At 36.1% G+C, this 20,026-nt stretch overlaps 2 protein-coding genes across 3 annotated transcripts; one reads left to right on the top strand and one right to left on the bottom strand.

Moving 5' to 3' along the window:
- LOC132192100 (S-formylglutathione hydrolase) lies at positions 1-4,804 on the top strand. The gene is made up of 7 exons (XM_059607316.1): positions 1-239; positions 1,463-1,580; positions 2,363-2,410; positions 3,091-3,287; positions 3,550-3,648; positions 3,736-3,801; positions 4,425-4,804. Exons 1-7 carry the CDS (start codon positions 93-95, stop codon positions 4,608-4,610), a joined length of 861 nt encoding a protein of 286 aa, XP_059463299.1. The 5' UTR covers positions 1-92; the 3' UTR covers positions 4,611-4,804.
- Positions 4,805-6,277: 1,473 nt separating this feature from the next.
- Positions 6,278-19,470, bottom strand: LOC132191386 (chromatin-remodeling ATPase INO80). 2 transcript variants are annotated; one of them, XM_059606372.1, is made up of 23 exons: positions 19,092-19,470; positions 18,742-18,829; positions 18,163-18,556; positions 17,628-18,060; positions 17,254-17,454; positions 17,048-17,158; positions 15,865-16,289; positions 15,637-15,745; positions 15,395-15,475; positions 15,150-15,322; positions 14,372-14,497; positions 13,637-13,798; positions 13,479-13,536; positions 13,015-13,242; positions 12,694-12,840; positions 10,503-11,063; positions 10,132-10,392; positions 9,926-10,033; positions 9,331-9,425; positions 9,033-9,189; positions 8,523-8,720; positions 8,019-8,174; positions 6,278-6,919 (listed from the first exon to the last, which is right to left on the bottom strand). In XM_059606372.1, the coding sequence occupies exons 1-23, from the start codon at positions 19,149-19,151 to the stop codon at positions 6,647-6,649; spliced, it is 4,605 nt and encodes a 1,534-aa protein (XP_059462355.1). In that variant the 5' UTR covers positions 19,152-19,470; the 3' UTR covers positions 6,278-6,646. The 2 variants fall into 2 exon arrangements, with proteins under 2 accessions (XP_059462355.1, XP_059462356.1); XM_059606373.1 differs by lacking the exon at positions 18,742-18,829 and having other exon boundaries at positions 19,092-19,171.
- Positions 19,471-20,026: the final 556 nt, after the last annotated feature.

Raw genomic sequence — 20,026 nt, 5'->3', positions numbered from 1 at the left:
ATCAGAATGGAGCTATAAAAGCCTTGTAGAGAGATCACTGAATACTTGCTGAGATACCCAGAGAGGCAGAGAGAGACCGCACCGCAAGGAAGATGGAGACCAAACCAGCAGAGATCAGTAGCTCAAAGATGTTTGGAGGGTACAACAAGAGGTACAAGCATTTCAGCCCCACGCTCGGCTGCTCCATGACCTTCCATATCTACTTCCCTCCTTCTCCTTCCCATTCCCACAAATTCCCTGTAAGTCATCATCTTTTTGACCATTTCCATTTTCTTTTACGGACTTTTTTTTTTACCCAGATTCATTTACTTGGTTTTCCCTCTAATTTCATACAATATTCATTTCCTGGGGTTTTAGTGTTCATGCAAATGTTGCATTGTATCATGTGATGAGATTTTTGTGTCTGGTAAATTGTACATGTCAAATGGTACACGATATTATCTGGGTGATTGCATACAGTGAGATTGCTAGATGATAATAAATTTTGCTTTATATCTTGGGTCATAGTCTTTAAAGATTTTGGCTAGGGTTTTCTCTGGCTATGTTCTAGCTTTCAAGTTTAGAATGTTAACTCCGTTTGCTGCATATTCTGATGGTGGAATATATTATTAAATTTATTTACATTCTAATTGATGACATATGGAACTGAAATTATTGTTTTTGATTCCAAATTAATCAGTGAATATCTTCCCCAGCCTGAACCCAATGTCATTTGAGTTGCTAAAATTCTGGCCAACTTTTAGGGACCTTATGATTTAGAAAAAGAGAAATAACTAAAACAGATTGTGAAAAAGAAAAAAGAAAGAAAGACAAAAACTGATATGATCATATTTACCTCAATTCAGTTGGGGCGTGTGCCCAAAATCTTGATCGGAGCAACTAGTTTCCAAATCCAAAAAAACCGTGATTTGGCCTCTGATAACGCCCTACACACCACTGTGTATGCATCGTTGGTCATCTCTCCAAGGGTTATTCTTGACAAGAAATTTAAAATTGTGGTAGGAACTTCTGAGTGTGCCTTGCAATGAAATGTGAAAGTTATGTGAGATGGATGAAGAAAGCAAAAAAGTTCTCCAATCACTACATTGTAATTTGGCCAAGGTTCACGGAAGTGAAAACAAACACTACATTGTAATTTCAATGCCAAATATGAGAGCTCCACAGGAAAAAAGTTGCATGTGCCTGCTTTAGTTTCAATTTTATATCATCATTCAATTTGCAAAATCATGCCTGCAAGGCAGCAAATATCAATCAATATTTAGGTGTGTAGTTGCATTGTTACATAACAATTTTTTTTTTTTTTTTTTTCTTTCTAAAGGAGTTTCAAAACACCAAACTACTGCACCTAAACATATTCATTAATTGATTTGTTGGTGTTGTTACTCTAATATTAATGTAGTATGTGGTGCATTAGAATGCATGATGGTCACAGTTCCGAGGTCTTACTTTCATCAATGAGCAGGTACTTTACTGGCTCTCTGGCCTTACCTGCACAGATGAGAACTTTATAATCAAGTCAGGAGCCCAACGTACTGCTTCGAGTGAAGGTGTTGCTTTGATTACCCTTGATACATCTCCAAGTAAGTCAGGGACCAATCTAGCATTAATTTTGACGTTTTAACCCTTACATGTCACTTTAACTACACTACACACTTAGAATTTATACCAATGTAGTATTTGCTTAGCTTGATGCCATGGAAGTCACATGCAACTAAGTAAAGACCAATTTAAAAAACCAGAGTGGGTTAAGTGTATGCTTTGCCAAGCAGTGAAACTGTGTTTCACATTATTGTTACAAGATATATATATATATATATATATATATCATTTCATGACTGCTGAGTTGAATCTATAAAGATTATTGAATTCTGAATTTTTATTTTTATTTTATTTATTTATTTATTTTTCTGGTTATAGCTCTGCAATACAGGATCATGTTTCCATTTTCATCCACTCAGAAAAAAAAGTTGTTACCATTTTTATCCGGAATAGCTCAATTTTGTTGTGTTTTTGGCTTATCATGCCAGCTCGCCTTAGGCTCTATCTTCCATTATTCTCTTTGCTGGGGGCAGAACAGGGAAAGCTTTTGGACTTGTTAGCATGCCATGGATAATGATAATATATATACATATAGTAAATTTGTGGGGAAACATATGCTAAAGTAATACTAGACCTATTGACCATGACCTCATTTATTTGTTGTTAGTAGCTAGGCATTAGCAGTATTTTCTTTTCTTAAAATGACTGGCACTGCTGTTTCTTATTGTTAAGATGTCGTCGTACATATAATTCCAAACTTATATTTAACTCACGTTCCAGGATGTTAAATGCTGATTATCTCTTAAATGAAATTTCTTTACAGGAGGCCTGAATGTGGAAGGAGAGGCAGACAGCTGGGATTTTGGTGTAGGTATGCAACATTGAGCCATTTAAGTTTTGTTTTGTCAATAGCTTCTTACCTATTTTACCATCTTAATTGTCAGAGAGTGAGCCCAGTGTGAATATGCAATTTTCTAGTACCGTATTATGAACTTTAGGATAGTTCTTTTTTTTTTTTTTGGTTAGTAATGCATATCAAAAAGTGTAGAAGGGTGCAACCTTAGTACACATGAAGTATATAAGAGAGCGCTTAAATAGAAAAAGAAGAAAAAAAAGCACAAGAAATCATTAAAACTAAATTATTTTAAGGAGTAATAGTATGACAACTATGATTTAATTGTCCCTAGTTACGTGGCATGTATTGTTTCCTACTATTTAGTTACATGGCATGTATTGTTTCCTACTATTCTTTAACTACTCAATACTTCAGTTTTCTTGTGTAATAACTAGAACAAATCACTGTATAACTACTTGTAATTTTTTTGTTCATAATAGTGTGCATATAAACTTGAATAATGTGCCACAACTATTGTTCTTCAAGGATGTGAGAAATTTTGTTTATTTTACCATGCTTGTGAACAATAGTGCATGCTGAAGCATCCCTTTAGGAATCATTATTGTTATTACTGGTGTTATTATTATAATTATTGTTCATTCATGTTCTTCAGGACAGCTTGGTATGGTTTTGATAACGTTTTTTGTTTTGAACAGGTGCTGGATTTTATCTGAATGCTACACAAGAGAAGTGGAAGAACTGGCGTATGTATGACTATGTTGTCAAGGAAGTGCCAAAACTTCTAAGTGAAAATTTTCCACAGCTTGATATTTCACGGGCATCTATATTTGGTCATTCCATGGGTGGGCATGGTGCTTTAACAATCTACCTTAAGAACCTGGACAAGTATAAGGTAATGATGACAAAGTTTACTTCCTATGAACTTGAAGGTGTAATATTTCAACAAATAAACAGAGTTACTGAATTTGTTTTGTAAATTTGAACTCTTACCTTCTATGGAAATCTATCCAAATGTTATATGAAACGCTTAGGAACTCTTGGGATATTTATATGTTTTCTCTGTTTTAACACACAATGATTGGCTGTTCCCTTTCACCATAGGAACTCCTGTAATTACTTTGGCTCTTAATAACTTTCTTTCACTCATTTTTCAGTCAGTATCCGCTTTCGCACCCATTGTGAATCCTATAAACTGTGCCTGGGGTCAGAAGGCTTTAACAAATTATCTAGGTGGCAACAAAGCTGATTGGGAGGTAGTTTCTAAACAATTTACTAAAATCACTGTCAAGTTATAACCTTAAGGTACATTAGTCATAACAAATGAATCTACAATAATGCAGGAATATGATGCAACTTGCCTGATTTCAAAGTTTCGTGATGTGTCTGCTACCATTCTGATTGATCAGGTAAAAGGTTATATCCTTAAATTAATTTCTCCAGGCATGTATTTTTTTTTCTTTTTTGCGAGTTAAGTTGACAAATCAAATTAATAGGTGATTGCAGCAGGTGATGTTTATCACTAGATGAGAATGATAAAAGTTTCTCTCTTACGGTGACTATTTTAGTGCGGTGTGGGTTACTTATGCATTGTTGCTTACTTTGATTCCATGAATTAGAGGATGGTTTCTGGCAGGTGCCTTCTATGTAATGTAATCTTGGTGATGAAAAGAATTTCATCCAAGTTTAATACCATATATTTCTAAGCTTAGAAAAATAATCTCCCAAGTAATAATTTGTGGTAACTGGAACCTGGCAATTTATACTATAGGATAAATAAATGCTCTTGATAATTGTTATCTATCTATTTCTTTGTTCTCATGGGTCTTATCGATAATGCTCGTAACATTCTAATATAAATCTTGAATTGGTGAGGAGGGTTTGATATTTTCAACTTTATGGCTTGAGATATCTTTGGTCAATGGAAGTGTAGTTTTAAATTTGCCAACCATTCAGCAGAGCCAAGATTAAATTTTACAAGTGGGGAAATTCCAGATTTGAACTCTTCTAATTTACTGCCAAATTTGTGCAGGGGGAGGATGATAAATTTTTGCATGAGCTGCTGCCCCACAAGTTTGAAGAGGCATGCAAAAATGCTAATGTTCCACTCATTCTGAGATTGCAACCTGGTTATGATCACTCTTACTATTTTATTGCCACCTTCATTGATGATCACATCCGCCACCATGCTCAAGCTTTAAGCTTGTCGAAAATCTAGAACTCTAGAAAATGCCTTCCTGAACTATGGACCACTTGTGCATTTGTTTAAATAATTTCGGTTTTCCCATGTGAATATTATTATGTTCAGAATGCTGCCATGCACTACTAAACATGCTGGCAGTTAAAGGTGTCTACTTATGTGCTAAACTTGGTGTGAGTGCCTTGCCAATAATACTATGGCGAAATGGTCAATATCCAGAGACTCATAAGTGATTCAACCCCCTACAATTTATTGCTAGGACAAAAATTTCCTCCAAGATTGGTTGAAAGTTTTTCAATCCAGTTTATCAAACAATCGCATGCATTTTGAATAGTCATTTTAATAGACTAGATTGAAAATTCTTTCGACTCAATTTGAAGGAAAACTTTGTTATTATTATGTTGTTTGTCATCTGTATTTCTTAAATGACAAACGTGGATTTATAGTTCTTTAATGTAGGTAAAACATTATTCTTTTTTAGATTTTGAGAAATGCTATTTGCTGTACTCCATCCCATCTACATCTTCTTGGGCTGCTGTGGCGGTGTCCAATTAGATTGGGCATTGCCATATTAAACCAATGTGATAGGGTTCGCTAAATAGCATATTTCTTAGAGGACAGTTTTCTTCCAAATTAGGTTAGATGAATTTTCTTCAACTTAGTTTATAAAAGTAACGTGTCCATTTTTTAATAACATGTGAGGTGCACATGAGTTTTTAATAAAATGTATTTCAACTGTCTTTGTTATTAAAAAAACATGTGTTTTTCACATGTTTAAGGGATACATGTTACTTTTATAGACTAAGTTGAAGGAAATTCCTCCAACTTAGTTTGGAGGAAAATTTTGTTCTTTCTTAGATTTGTTGTATTTCCATCTTTTTGGATTGATATGATAGTGTTCATTTTCATTTTTTTTTTTTTCAAATTTTCTTAAATAACAAGTTGTTACGGTATGTCAAATAGGAACTATCATATTAGGCATTGTTATATTAGTCAAGTGAGATGAGGGTACGACAAATACCACAACCCGTTAGATTTTATTTCTCATGAAAAAAAAAATGATGCTAAGAGAGATGAGTATGTGCTAAAAGATCTTTATTAGTATTGTTGTTCAGAGTGAACAATCGGGAACAAGTAAAATTCTGGAGATGAAACGTTTACCTTGTAACCTATTTAGGTAGTTGAGTTTTAAGATAATGCGAACATAATTGCGAAGGTTGAACATGCTTGAGCATCCTTTCCGTCTATCTACTAATAGAAGTGTTAAACTGGAGCGTGGAGGTCTTCCTCTTAATCCTTACGAGGTTTGATTTGGGTTTACAATTTTAAAATATACAATTTGATAATGTAATTTTTTAGAACGCCGTTCGACGAAAGTATAATTTGGTCTTTAAAAGAAATTATGGATTTTCAAAAAAGAACTTCTTTCCTTGCAGTTTAAAAATGTAGATTTCTACGTTTCTAATTTTTATAAAACACAATTCCAAGCGGTCCATTTTTTATTACTTACATTAAAATTGCACTTTTAATGCACCCTATGTTGATACCATTTGCATATTACAATTTTTTTTTTTTGCAAGTGTTTGAATATTATTTAGTAATTGGCCCATCAGTTTGAAGTCACTTAATGTCAATGAGGAGTCACTTAAAGTCAATGAGTTTATACTGGTAGAGAGAGAGAGAGAGAGAGAAAAGGCTATGAGATTTCGGCCATTAAAAACAAGTTGGCAATCTACAACATTTTGTAAAAGGGCTGACTACAAAATCAAGAATATATATAGAGCCGGTGCAGCCAAAATAATGAGGGAGAGAGAGAGAGAGAGAGCTCATCTGTACAGTACATACCCAAATCCTCTTGTGGACAGGCAGTGGATCTAGAACCTAATTCCGTACAATATATACAAACTATTGTGTGGCTCAACTTGCTTTCCCAGTGTCTGGCCTGGCCGCCATAACACAGCCAGGAAAAGAGAATTCCACATTGCTGGTTTGCAATTATCCATCCAACACCCCCACAGCTTGATCAATACACTGTAAATCTGGTATACTTTTATTCAACTATCAAGTGCTTCTGCTCCGAAACCAGTAGAGCCTAACTCACTCAGAGGAAGATAATGTGCCTGCTCTGGAGCAGTTGCGACGGTGCCGGTAAATGCCGGTTCAAGATTTTCATTTACGCTCTTTGTTGGCCTCTTTGGTCTCTTTGGCCTTTGTGCTTGTGAATCAGAATTTTGAAGGGAATCATCCAATTCGTAGTCCATCGGGGAAGCCATCTTTTGATGGTTCCTTTGCTTTGGGGGAGCTTGTTTGTCGGGAGCAGCCTTCCTCTGCACATAACATCATTATCGTAAACAAAACTGAAAAAAGCACCAAGTTCAGAAGAAAAAAAAAAAAAAAAATTTGCCATAAGTATACCCTAAGATGTCAAATGAATCAAGAATAATCTAATGAGCAACTAAAGTTCATAGGATCCGGCTTACATGTTGTTATTAAAATAACAGTATGTATGCTATAGTTTAATCAACAGTTAAAATTGAATTTTAAAGTTGACCTACTTTTAGAAGCATTTAATAGGAGAGAGAAAATGAAAAGAGATTTTAAGAAATTCAATCTTAACCGTTGATTAAACTACAACATACATACTATTATTTTAATAACAGCATGTAAACCAAATCCAAGTTTTCATAATGCTACTCACTGTAAATGCTCTTGCTCACTATAAAAAAAACCTAGCAAGACTACAATTTTGCATGGTTTTACAAGAAAATTATTTAACTTTTTTTATGCAACTTATAGCAAGTAAGAGGACAACATGAAGTGGTTATATAAATATCAAGATTAATCTTCATTCAAGGCGATAAAATATTGGCAGAAAAATTGGAAGACTAAAATTCCCCTTTGAATATTATGAAGACAATAATTCTAACTGTTAGACTGAATCGCTCATCACTTTATCTGGGGTAAATGTCACTGACATGCCAGGCCATGACCATTTGGGTTAAAGAGAAGTTGGGTATTTTCAACATGAATAGCTTACAACAAAAAGGCAGAAACAGCTTGAGATCTGCTCTAGGTGTGGACATATCTAGTAGAATACAAAGCAACACATAATATGCAAGCAATCCTCAATAGTGCTGTCATTATCTCTTGCACAAAAACCTATTACTGACTTGACTCGTTGACACATTGTCTTATCCAAGATAGTTCATACTTATAAAACTGAGTTCGACTTTAAAAACCCAAACTAGAATGTTGACAAGTGTTATCCTTCACTGGGTTCGTCTTCACATGGGATCCTTCTAGTAGCAAAATATGTAAACCTATCAAGACTTTCAAACTGCTTCCAAAAGGTTTCTTATCATGAAACAAGTAAAAACTATCAAGATCCTATTTTTAGCAATAATAACTCCGAAAGTAATTCAGTACCTTTTTGCTACTAGATTTTGCTTTCTCCAGATCAGTAGAGGGCTCATTTCCTGTACCCTGAGATCCAGCATTTGTTAGATCTTCCAAAGATGCATCGCCTTCCGCATCTACCCGTATACCCTTTGTCGATTGTTTTCTCTTTTGTCTATCCTTAGCCTGGGACAACAAAATGATAATCAGAAAGTACTGAAAACAGTTGAAGTACCAGTTTGATTTTGTTCTTGAGAATTAAGAGCCGGGAACAGAAGAAATGTGAAAACATGTTTGGAAACTATTTTCGGAAAATAGTTTTCAGAATAGCCAATTCTCAGGGAAAATCAAAATAATGTTCTTTATTGTTGTTGTTGTTGTTGTTGTTGTTGTTGTTTTTTTTTTTTTTTGGGGGGGGGGAGTGTTAAGGAAGACTGAGTTCTTGTACTACAAAATAATCAAAAAAGAAATTAATCTCTTGGAAAATGAACTTCACTTTGGAACAATAGATAGATAACCGGAATTTGACTCAACCTGTGATGGAATTTCTCTGAGTTTCTGCTCCAACTGGGCATCATCCAGAAGTAAAGACACAACATCTTCAGGGGCCAAGAGATCACCCTGAACATGACCACCCGTCATAACAAGCTGCTGCACAGTGTTTTTCTGACTTGCTCTCTGAAGAATCTTCTCTTCAACTGTCTCTTTACAAATAAGTCGGTAGACAGTAACCTACACCATGGAACGTAAGCATTACAATTAAAATTGAATAATCCAAAAAAAAAAATCCAATTTAGAGAAACCTAAATGTTTTACAAGATCCAAAAGCTCGAGTGTTCTAGTACGGCCATGTGGAGTGTGTGTGCGTGCGAGAGAGAGAGAGAGAGAGAGAGAGAGTTGGATAGAGAGGCCACATAAGGAAGCAAGATATCTCCCGAAAGCCAAGAAAAAAATGGATTCCCTTGGAGACTCTGAAAACCACCAAAACGCCTGTAGCCTTCCAAAAAGAAAAAATCAGACTTGAAGTGATATAAAGAAACTAACGTCTTTTGTCTGACCCAAGCGGTGAGCTCTATCCATTGCTTGTAAATCCAAAGTTGGATTCCAATCGCTTTCATAAAATATGACAGTGTCAGCAGCTGTCAAGTTAATTCCCAGCCCACCAGCTCTTGTACTCAACAAAAACACAAAAATATCACTCCTGCAACAACGAAAAATATAAATCTTGGTAACGGACTCGTACAATTCACATGTTTATCATAGAGGGTAAGAACAAGAAAAAAAGTGTACTTCAACTGTAAAAAACTGTTAAAAAAATCACTGCATGTTTATGAACTCCTACCGATGCTGGAAGTCTCTGACCATGTCTCGCCGATCAGTTATAGTGGAGGATCCATCGAGCCTAAGATATCTATATTTCCTATAGTTCATGTAATCCTGCGCGTGTATGAAAGAGTTGTGAACAGAAAAACAATTAACCAGATAAAGTGGCTAAGCCATAAAAAACGACAAATGAATTAGTACAGTGCTATTGCAGTAAAATTTCCAATCTGTCACCTAGCTTGCAAAATCAACTCATGACTTGAGACTCATTTGAAATTTGCTTCTCAATTAAGGGGCTCTATAAAGATTATTTCTCTCAACCAACCAATAGCAACCTATGGGAACTCACACCCAGGCTCCTACGACCTTATGGCATCATTGAATTATATCAATCATGAAAAAAAAAAAAATTTGAATTATTTCATCTTCATATCATCTAAAGCGTTCAATCCATATCACCAACGCCAATTTGTATCAGGACCTGCCAGTACCATGATTGTGACAAAATCTAAACTTATGGTAACAGGATTGATCAAAAAGTATTGATTCAACTTAACTTGGATAGCTCCATGTTAACAGCAAAAGAATATTCAAAAATATAAAACTAAAAATACCTCGAGAATATTCAGCATCTTCGTCATTTGGGCAAACAAGAGAACACGGTGGTTTTTTGCCCGCAAACGTTTCAATAATATATCAAGTGTTTGAAGCTTTCCAGAGTCCTAGTTAGACATGAGAGAGTTTAAACATAAGCTTAAAAAGAAAGAAAACAAAATGGTATCTGAAGAATAAAAAGGACACTAGGAAAGAGATAACTTACTGTGAGCAACTTCGCTGGGTCAAAGCTTTGCATTGGCGGAGAAGACCCAAAAATCTTGTATGTCAATTGAAGAGCAGGCTGTGAAGCTGGTAGTTCGGAATCAATCTCTTGAATTAAATGATGAGGAGGACCATCTGGCTTTCTGGGTCCATTACATTCAGACGTGCGTGCAAACCCAATAAACAACCTCTTCAGCCAGGCATCATGTAGTTCTTCGGTCATTTTGTAAGTGAAGTTTCTATCTGAGCAGTGGGCGCCAATCTATAGAGAAGATAAAAATTAGTGATGATAAAGTTTTGGCAAGGATAAATGACAGTTTATTTAAAAAAAATAAATAAATTAAATGATAAATCAGTAAATGAAAAACATACAGGAGGAGCTCTAATTCGTGGGATAAATTTGTATGCTGAGTGAAGAAGCCTAATATTGGATAGAACCCTGTCCTGATGAGGGACAACTAAAGCCTCAAATGGAGCATCTCCAGGCCCCGTTGCACATTTCCTTCGAAGTAAGTTAGTCTCAGATCTTGATGGCATCAGTAACATCCGTGTAACAGCTCTCACTTTCCCCCTCTCGAGGTAACTGCATTCAGTGTTATCATCCATGGATTCCATGACTGAGTCTAAAATTCCATCCAGGAATTGCCGGTCCCATCTCGTTACAGAAAACAGCAGTCGCTCCATAAAAGAACCAGTAGCCAGAAATGAAACCTCTGATGGGGATAGGTCCATCAAACGTGTAAAACCAAAAGTTCTACTTCCCACAGATAATCCTTCTGAATTGTCCTCTTGCAAGAATATAGATCGATAAACATTTTCAGGGGAGAACACATTGAAGTGTTTCTGATAAGATTCTCTGCAGACACCACGTCCAACTGCTGAGCAAAGAGTCTCAGAACTATGGGCAATTTCTTGATGAACTAGTTTTGGCATCTGGGAAGAAAGGGGAAAATTAGAACACAACAGAATTTATTTATTTATTTATTATTTTTTTTTTTATATAAATAATTAATTCATTAAAAAGAGCATAGGGACACAACCCTAGTACATAGGATGTATACAAAGAAAGGCCCCACTAAAGTCAATCAATTACTAAAAATTAAAGTAGACAAATTAAGACTGAGCGTGCATTCACGCGTGTACACACATTTTCTCGAAATTTAAGCTCTGCACATCTTCATCACAATTAATTCTGAACAAAAGACCAGATCTATAAAAAGAAAAGCCAAGGTGCACACACACAATGCATGTGCTTTGTGCATTATCAATTAGTTAGATTTACAACCCATACAACATTTGCTAGTACCACTAGATAATTGGTCCCATCAAACACATACAAAAAATAAGCACCCATTGAGACATGTTCAATGTGTGTACGTCTAATTATTCAAACGCATGTGATTGCTAAGAACAGTGTTACCACAAAATAATAAGCACATCAAGAGTAGACTGTATTATAAACAATCACTGTATACATGGCTTAAAAATACATAGGATCCTAACAAAAATTAGTCACACCTTCTGCATTCCATATTTTAATTTTTTTATAATATCACATTATTGAATGGAAATTGCTCCACCACTAAATATCTATGTCAATTTTTGACTTACATTGCTCAAAAACCATCCTTGGATTATATAAGACCCAATCACTAACTGTAGAAAGAATTTGACCCCATGAACCACACTAAAGTACAAATCTGGCTGGAAGACATTTGGTTAGGACCCAACAACCTATAAGTCTTGCGATGCTCACCTGATAATTTGCCAGGTAAAAAGTTGAATTAAACGAAAGATCACAGATTGATTCCATATCTTCCTTTAAACCATCATTGTTGGATATTATGTAAATTTCAGTACATTGCCTGAGAAACTTGCAATTGGAGATTTCAGAACCAATTTTTTATGATCCATTTCATATATACAATTCAATCGAGACTCATCCCTACCAACTGGACACACTTTACCCATCTAAACACAAACACCAATAAAGCATCAGCTCTTTATCTGGGCTCCTAGACAGTCAAAATCTTTCTAGATTTCTCATATAAGATGGCCCCACAATCATGCAATTGCTGCATTAATTTCTAAACTCATGCATAATAATATCATAGATCCTAAAATAGTGAACAGTTGGAACATGTCCAATTAGGATGCTTTCCTTTTTTTGGTGTGGTAACCCTATGCCTATGGTCTAGGCTCTCAAGACTATGGCCCATTAACTTGTATAATAAGTAGTATATAGGTATTAGCACTACAGGTTTCACTGATTGGGACAACCAGACACAGCAGGTAATATGGGCACAAAAGTAGACAAAGCATGCAACTAAGAGAGATAAAAACAAAAAAAAAAACAAAATGGTTGAAATATGGTAAAATGGACGTGTTAAGACGAAAAGTAAAGCAACTTTCTCACTTCAAAACTACAGGAGATGCCAAAAAATTAACTATTAAGGATGACATTTTTAATTACAGTAATGCTTACAGTTTTGGCAGTACATATATGAACATATATGAAGAAATTTTTTAACTTATGGGGTAGAAAAAAGGTTTAAGAAAGTACCTTATATATTATAGGATTGTGACCCCCTGCATAGTGTACATCCTCCAACTCCCCAAAGGGAGGAGGCAGTAGAGCATTTGGGATATCCCCAAAGTGGAGGTATGTGCTTCCCTCATTCCTCTCAAACAACTCTGGATGATTACACACCTAACATTACACAAATGTAAAACAAGTTACAGTGGCAAATACTAAAAAAGAAACATTTCATATTGCAGACACAAAATTCATGAAGATCCATAATTTTGAAGCACAAACATATCAAAATCGTACTTTTCAAATATAGTGGAACAAGAGAAAACTCCAATAGAATTGACAACATACCTTTCTCAGCTGAATGACAATATTCATTAAATTCAGAATTTTCTTATCATTAAGATGACGATTGCTGTCAAACAACTCAGCAAGAGATATCTTGTTCTTAATAGCCTGATAAAAAGCTTGTTGTCGAGAACTCAACTTGCAATGCACTGTAACCTCAGTTTTACTGGTCAGCTCAGAAATCACATCTGATTTAACTCTTCGCAGCATAAAAGGTTTTAGAATTGAATGCTGAAAGGGGGAAAGAAACCAAAAATTTAGTCAGAAAGATCTATTGAAAATGTTCAAAACAATTAATGTCATATAAAAGGTCAAAACTGAAGGCAGCAGAGATCGAGATATTAAAAGGAGCTGAGAATTATCATAGTTATTTTAAGTAGCATATATATATGTTAAAGATGGTATATGGCCACAGGAAGACAAAAATTCTATTGATTATTCTCAAGTACTAGAAAAGGTAAACTCACCAATCTGTTAAGCTGGTGCTCGTTCAAAGTACCCCCATGCTCTGCATGGCTCTCAATTCTGATATGCAATAAAGGATCATTAATAGGAAAACATTCTAAGTCTCTAATATGCAGTAAAATGTACAGAAATGAACTTATTTGCATAAAAAAATACTTACCCTTTTGAAAACCACTCATTGAACTGTTCATGGCTGTCAAATAAGGTTGGCATAATGAAATGTAAAAGGGCCCACAACTCTGCCATATTATTCTGGATAGGTGTACCAGTCAGCAGCAAGCGGTTCCGACAATTGAAGCTGAGCAGTGTCTTCCATCTTATACTGCCAAATTAAGTATCCAATGAGATAAGATAAGAAAATAAAGGATTAGAACTCCAACAACAGCAGTATGATGAGAATATAACAACAACAACAATATCGTTATAAAAGAAAATTGTTATTATCATCATCATCATGGATATAAAACCATGGAACTAAGAAGAAAAGAAAGATTTGAAAACCAACAGATATCAATTTATCAAAACAAATAAACGATGGTTGGTGTACTTGGGTTGTGCCTTTTGAGCTTTAATAAATTACGTTTACTTATCAAAATAAATAAATGTGGTGGTGAAACAAAAGATCAGGTGCGCAAGAGGGAACTACTTTATGCAACTACATATTTCAAAAGGTATGAATAGATAATTTCAGTAATTTATTGGTTGTTTCAGGTTTATATGAAAAACAGTAATACGTTCTTCCGCGTAACACGTCAATTTTATTACACACAAGGACAAGCAAACTGAAGTAACTCCCCATGGTTGATTCTTCAGTGGGATGTGAGAAACTACAAAACAACTAAAAAAAACATCTCACAAACTCAAGCCACAACAACAACAAAGATTATGTTAGAACCTGTTCGAACTTTTAATTGCCTGGGCTTCATCTAACACCATGTATTGCCATTTCACACGCCGAAAAGACTTCTCGTCAGACACTAGCAGCTGGTAGCTGGTAATAAGAATGTGAAATCCAGCTTCCCTGACAAGAAAAAGAAGCTCATATAAAGATGGACAATATAGGGCACTTTATTGATCAAATGCTCAGGTTAATGAATTATTTGAAATATTAAATAAAGGAAAAATAAGTTTTTGACCACCCAGATCTTTGTATAAGGAGCATTAAGAGCTGACTTGAGGCAAAACAAAGAGTTCTTATAATCTTGAAGACATGGACTTACCATCTGTTTAGCTAAAAGGTATTGATGTAGCTTTTGAAGATGGCATGAGGTATATTCAAAACATGCATATTTTTAGTTGTTAAACTATGTGCTTAAACAAATTGTTTTTATTCACCAGTTGTCAACAGTCCAACTGAAACATTTGGAAAGGCAGATCTTTCACAATATTTGCTTTCTCAAACATACCAGACATATAACTCATACTCATGTTGGACACCATTATCCATATAAACACCCACGCTGCTAGAAATTTCCTTGTAAGCATACTCATGTCAGAAACAAAGAATCCAGTGAACATGTCTCCAATATCTATTTTAACACGTTTCTCCACAAAAATATAAAATTAATTGAAACATGGCACCATCTAAAGGGCTAAAATGCCTCCAAAGACCAGCATGTCATTGTCATCTGTTTGTGGGAAAGTAAAAGAACAGCTGTGAAAATGGCATCTACCTGCGGTACAGATCCTTGGGTTTGATCCTTTTTCTAAGTATGGTTCGATCTTGAAGCCCGCCCCAATATGGAAGAGTTTTCAAGTCGGGGCAGAATCGATTAACTTCATCATTCCAGTTGTTCAATACAGAAGCAGGTGCAACAACCAGAAAAGGACCCCATATATTTTTCTCCTGAATGGGACAAGAAACCAAAGTTACCATAAAGAAAATATGCAAGTACAAAACACCAAGCTGAATACTTACTTCAGCCAAATGACCCAAAAATGCCATGGCCTGTATGGTCTTTCCAAGGCCCATCTCATCCGCAAGTATGCCATTTAAACCCTGTGAACAAAAAAAAAAGGCCAGAAGAAATGAGCTCTTGTTTACAACCTGACAGTCCGAATTAACAATTTTTCCAAAGGACAAGGGACCTCATAAATAAACAATCAAGAGAGAACCAAGGGAAGGATATTAAGTTATTAATCCAGGGATTGCCTCAGAACCTGCTCGTAACAATTAACCAGCCACTGAAGACCTTTTAGCTGATACTCTTTAAGGGAACCTTTAAACATACGGGGTGTCTGAACTGTTGATGTTACAGGCATGGTGGAACTGTAAATATAAATATAAATTTTGTTAATTGGCAAGAAATGCTCAGTCCCCAACTGCTCAATAAGAGAGAGAGAGAGACAGAGAGACAGAGAGAGAGAGGAAAGAAAAGAAAAACTTACGGGTTATGTAGATCTATATTATTAGATCCTGCAACCTCAGGTGGAAGGCTCTCAAATTCAGCAGCCTGCCGCAGCCTCAAACATTCAGTATCAAATGCACTTGTTAACTTTTTCTGCTTAGAAACTGCATCTTGAGCAGCTCTCAAGGCCTCCTTCTTCAATTCAGCCTCCTCAGGATCTTCTTCCTCATCAGGCTCAGCATCTGAAGAGCTCAGAAGCACTTCTTGGTCATTTAATTTTTCATCTCCAACAGGCAAAGCTTCAGAGGGCTGTGCATTTGACTTGTTTTGCATAAAATGACTGTAAAGTTCTGTTTGTTGTATGAGAAAATTGAGCCTCTGTTGTTGTCTCTTTGCTTCCCGAAGCTCCTGTTCACGCCTCAAAGCTTCAGCAGCTTCTCTCTCCTCTCTTTTCCTTATTTCTGCCTGCAAACAAAGAGAGTGACTATAAGTACTAATTTAAAATTAATCACACAAACATGATAATTTTCAAGTCATGAAAGAGTTAATCTTATTTTCCCCTTTATTTTATAGATAATAAAACTCAAATGTCATAAGCAACTCCACCCCTTATTTGTGGTTAGGAGATGCCACTTGGTGGAAAGACCATAGGCGATGAAAAAATTATTTTCAGTCAATAAAATTTACTAGTACGCAGTGCCACGATACCAGACAATGTTAAGTATCAGATATATCTAAATGACCTACCTAGAAGACAACTAAGGATTTCTATTCCCAACTGTCAACCTATTTCTTCTTTTTTTTATTCATGGACTATTGAGATGCCACTCCAGCTTAATGGTTAAGATAAGATGACATATAAATGATCTGAGATATTGGCAAATCTAGTCTACAAAGTTATGCTTTGGGAGGATCATTACGGTACCTAGGTGTAATTTTGTCTAAATGACAGATTCAGACATGTACCATCATAGAAGATGAAAAAACTAAAGCCCATCAGATGAGCAAGCATATATTTTGGGGTTCACACTTGCATACAAGTCGTAAAATTCTCTAAATATAATTATACATGAGAGAGAGAGAGAGAGCACATATGTCTGTGTTTATGCATGTGGGGAATAATGCTATTGTGTGCCTCCATTGGGTCACAGATAAAATTACTTCTCTGGCAGTTTGTATCTTCTTTAGTCTAGTTAATGTAAAGGGGGAAAAAAAGGAGATACCATCTCTTTATCCACTCGCTTCCAATATAGCAGCATGTCTCTAGCTAATTTCCTTGTGCGAATTGCAGCACCCCTCATCAATTTAAGTGATCTACTAACCTTCATTTTCACCTGATAAAAGAAGCAGCTGACACCATAGCTTCAGGACAAAAAACAAGAAAGGGTGTATGAAGGAAATCAACCACTGCTAAAGTTTGTGGACTTGCCTCTCTTTGACAGTTCTCTGAGAACCTCTTCGCATCAATTAGTTGCTTTCGATGAAGGGCTGTAAAAACTCTATGATGCTTTGGTATGTCTCTTCTTACAATGTTTACCCAAATTTTTCCAATCTTCTCCTTTTCTTCCTCCTCAATCACAGAAGGGTCTTTCTTTATCTTTGGCTTCTTGGGTAGAGCCCGTTCAATGATCTACAACACAGAAAGACCCAAAGCTGAATGAAAAAAAAAAAAAAAAAAACACCATCGCCAGTCCAATGTAGAAAATAAAAAGAACCGATTGTAATCCCACCCCCCAACCCAACCCCACTCTTTTTGTACCAAAAAAAAAAAATTCCTGGAACAATCACAAGTGAAAAATGAACCTCATATGTGTCTCCTTTCTCCAGAACCTTCACATAGTAAACCTGCAAAACACCACCCTCAGACAAAATAGATCGCTTTATGTTTCCAGCTGCCCCCTCTGGGATGGAGGAATTCAACCCGATATCAGATATTTTTAGACCAAACAACTGGGATGATTTAGAAGCTGACAAGGCCTTCAATCTCGCATTAAGCGATTCACACAGGGGCTGAGGCTCCCCCATTCCTGCCCGGCTTCTAGGTCCAAACCTTTTATTACTTGTCATCATTGCCGCTAGGGACCCCAAATCCAATGTACCCTTTAAGTAAAATTCCTCCACCTGAATATCTGAGAAGCTTGGCAAGTTCAGTGTGGCTGCTAACTTATCATAAGTTGGAGGAATCTTATATGTGATGCCATCACCAATATCTAAAAAAGCAGGTTCATATGTTGTTCTGCAAAGAGTACATAAATGAAAATATATCACTCAAACAAAAAAGTAGTGGATGTTTCCAAAAAACAAAAAGCTTGTAAAACAACCAGATAAGATGACAAACCTTTCACTGCCATTGAGTGGTGCAAAATCTGCTTCACGATGGATCCCTTGTTTTTGAGGATTAATATCATTGAACCAGTCGGGTATGGTTTCCACTTCCTGAAATCCTCCTTGGTGCTCATTCCCCAGTTTCCTAGCTTTCAAACCCAAATTACTTTTTGGAACTGGAATCCCCATCCTGGTTGGTGCAGGACTTGCTGGGGAATCCTTGAGCCTCCTCTTGTACTTTTGAATGTGTTCTCCAAGCATTGATCGATACCTCTCCTCGGTAATGTGTCTCCCGTTATAACTGTCCTCGTCCTCGTCGTCACTATTTTCAGACTGCTTCCTTTTCTTTAACGAACTCAGTTCCCTTTCACGCATAGTCCCATTACCACGTTTCACAACCGCTCCACCTGTATGTATAACCAACCAAAAAACAAAAGCACAAAGCATTCATACATACATGAATTCATAACCCACTATTCCAAGTCACTCTAAGCAGAGAGAGCATAATCTTCACAATTAAATTGCAATGACAATCATCAAATCCAAACGGGTCATTGTGATTTCAAGCCCAAAAGTTAAGAACAAAGCCTACCTTGGCTACCCCTGCTCTCGTCCTGACTACTATTCCCATAATAATCAAAATCATCACCTTGTTGTGGAAGTTGAAAGTTCATCAAAGACTACAATAAAAAAACCAAAAAAACAAAAACAAAAACAAAATATAAAAACCACAATTAAATACTCAATGAAAAGAAGTACCTGAAGTTAACCAAATAACAATTTCAACAATGAGACACAAAAAACGCTCGAAAAGCAACGCAAAATTGATAAAATAACCTAAATTCTTCACAAATAAATCAAATTAAACAAGAACAAAAGAGGCAGTAATTTGAGAAAACAAAGAGAACCCATTTGCGAAGAGCGAAAACCCATATGACAAACCTCAAGATTGAAGAGTTTGGAGTAGGAGAGCGAGTCCTTGGATTGCCTCCTGCTGTCCATGTGCTTTGGCGCGATTAGGCTCCGAAGCTAACCCTATGAGACGAAGCCCTAGCTCTCCGAAGAGCATGGAGAATAAATGCCCGCTAAAGAGAGAAAGATAATAACAATCCCCAACCCTAGAAGAGTCCTGGAACGAAAGCAACAGCCTGGGGGGGTGCGTAGAATAAGGTGGGGAAGAATAGTCACAGGCGATGTAGGAAGCATTAGGCGTCGCTAAAGTGCGCGGGATGGGTGTCATTTGCTAACTTACGCTGCTTAGAGGTTTCTAATTTTCTTTTTTTTTTTTTTTTTTTTACTTCTTTTCACTTTTTTGTCAACTCTGTTGGCCACGAAGCGGTGTTGGGAAGAGTGTTCGGTGGTCTCTGGAGTAGCGGTAACGAGGATCCGTAAAGCTTCGGGATGGAGCGGGAGGGCATTGATCGTGTGTCGGCGGTGTTCTTCCTGACGATTAGCTATCGCCTTACACGTGGCAAAATTGACCAGGCTGATTATTTTGGATGGCTGTTGTTTCAAGAGGAGATGTTGAAGCCACCTTTGTAATTTCGATTGGGATTTTTAACGATTTGAACAATAAATTGCTTTGAGTCGCAAATGTGAGGAATTTTTTTTTTTTTTTAATCAATTAGAATGTGAGGAAATGATTACTATGAGCTTATTTATTGGTATTATTTTATCAAGATTATGTGAAGCCTATTTTTTGGTATTATTTTGATCATTTTCAATTAATAAGCTACACAGCATCGTGATATTTATTTATTGATAAAATATTTGATACATCTAGCATTTTTCAATTATTATAGGACTCACTAAATAAGCGGGCGGATTCTACTCGAGACATATTCAGGTAACAAATTTTATATGAGTTTTTAGCATTA

This window comes from Corylus avellana, chromosome ca9 (assembly GCF_901000735.1).
Source record: "Corylus avellana chromosome ca9, CavTom2PMs-1.0".
NCBI lineage: Eukaryota > Viridiplantae > Streptophyta > Magnoliopsida > Fagales > Betulaceae > Corylus > Corylus avellana.
Note: the sequence above shows the minus strand (reverse complement) of the source record. Positions and strands in the feature narration are given on the sequence as shown.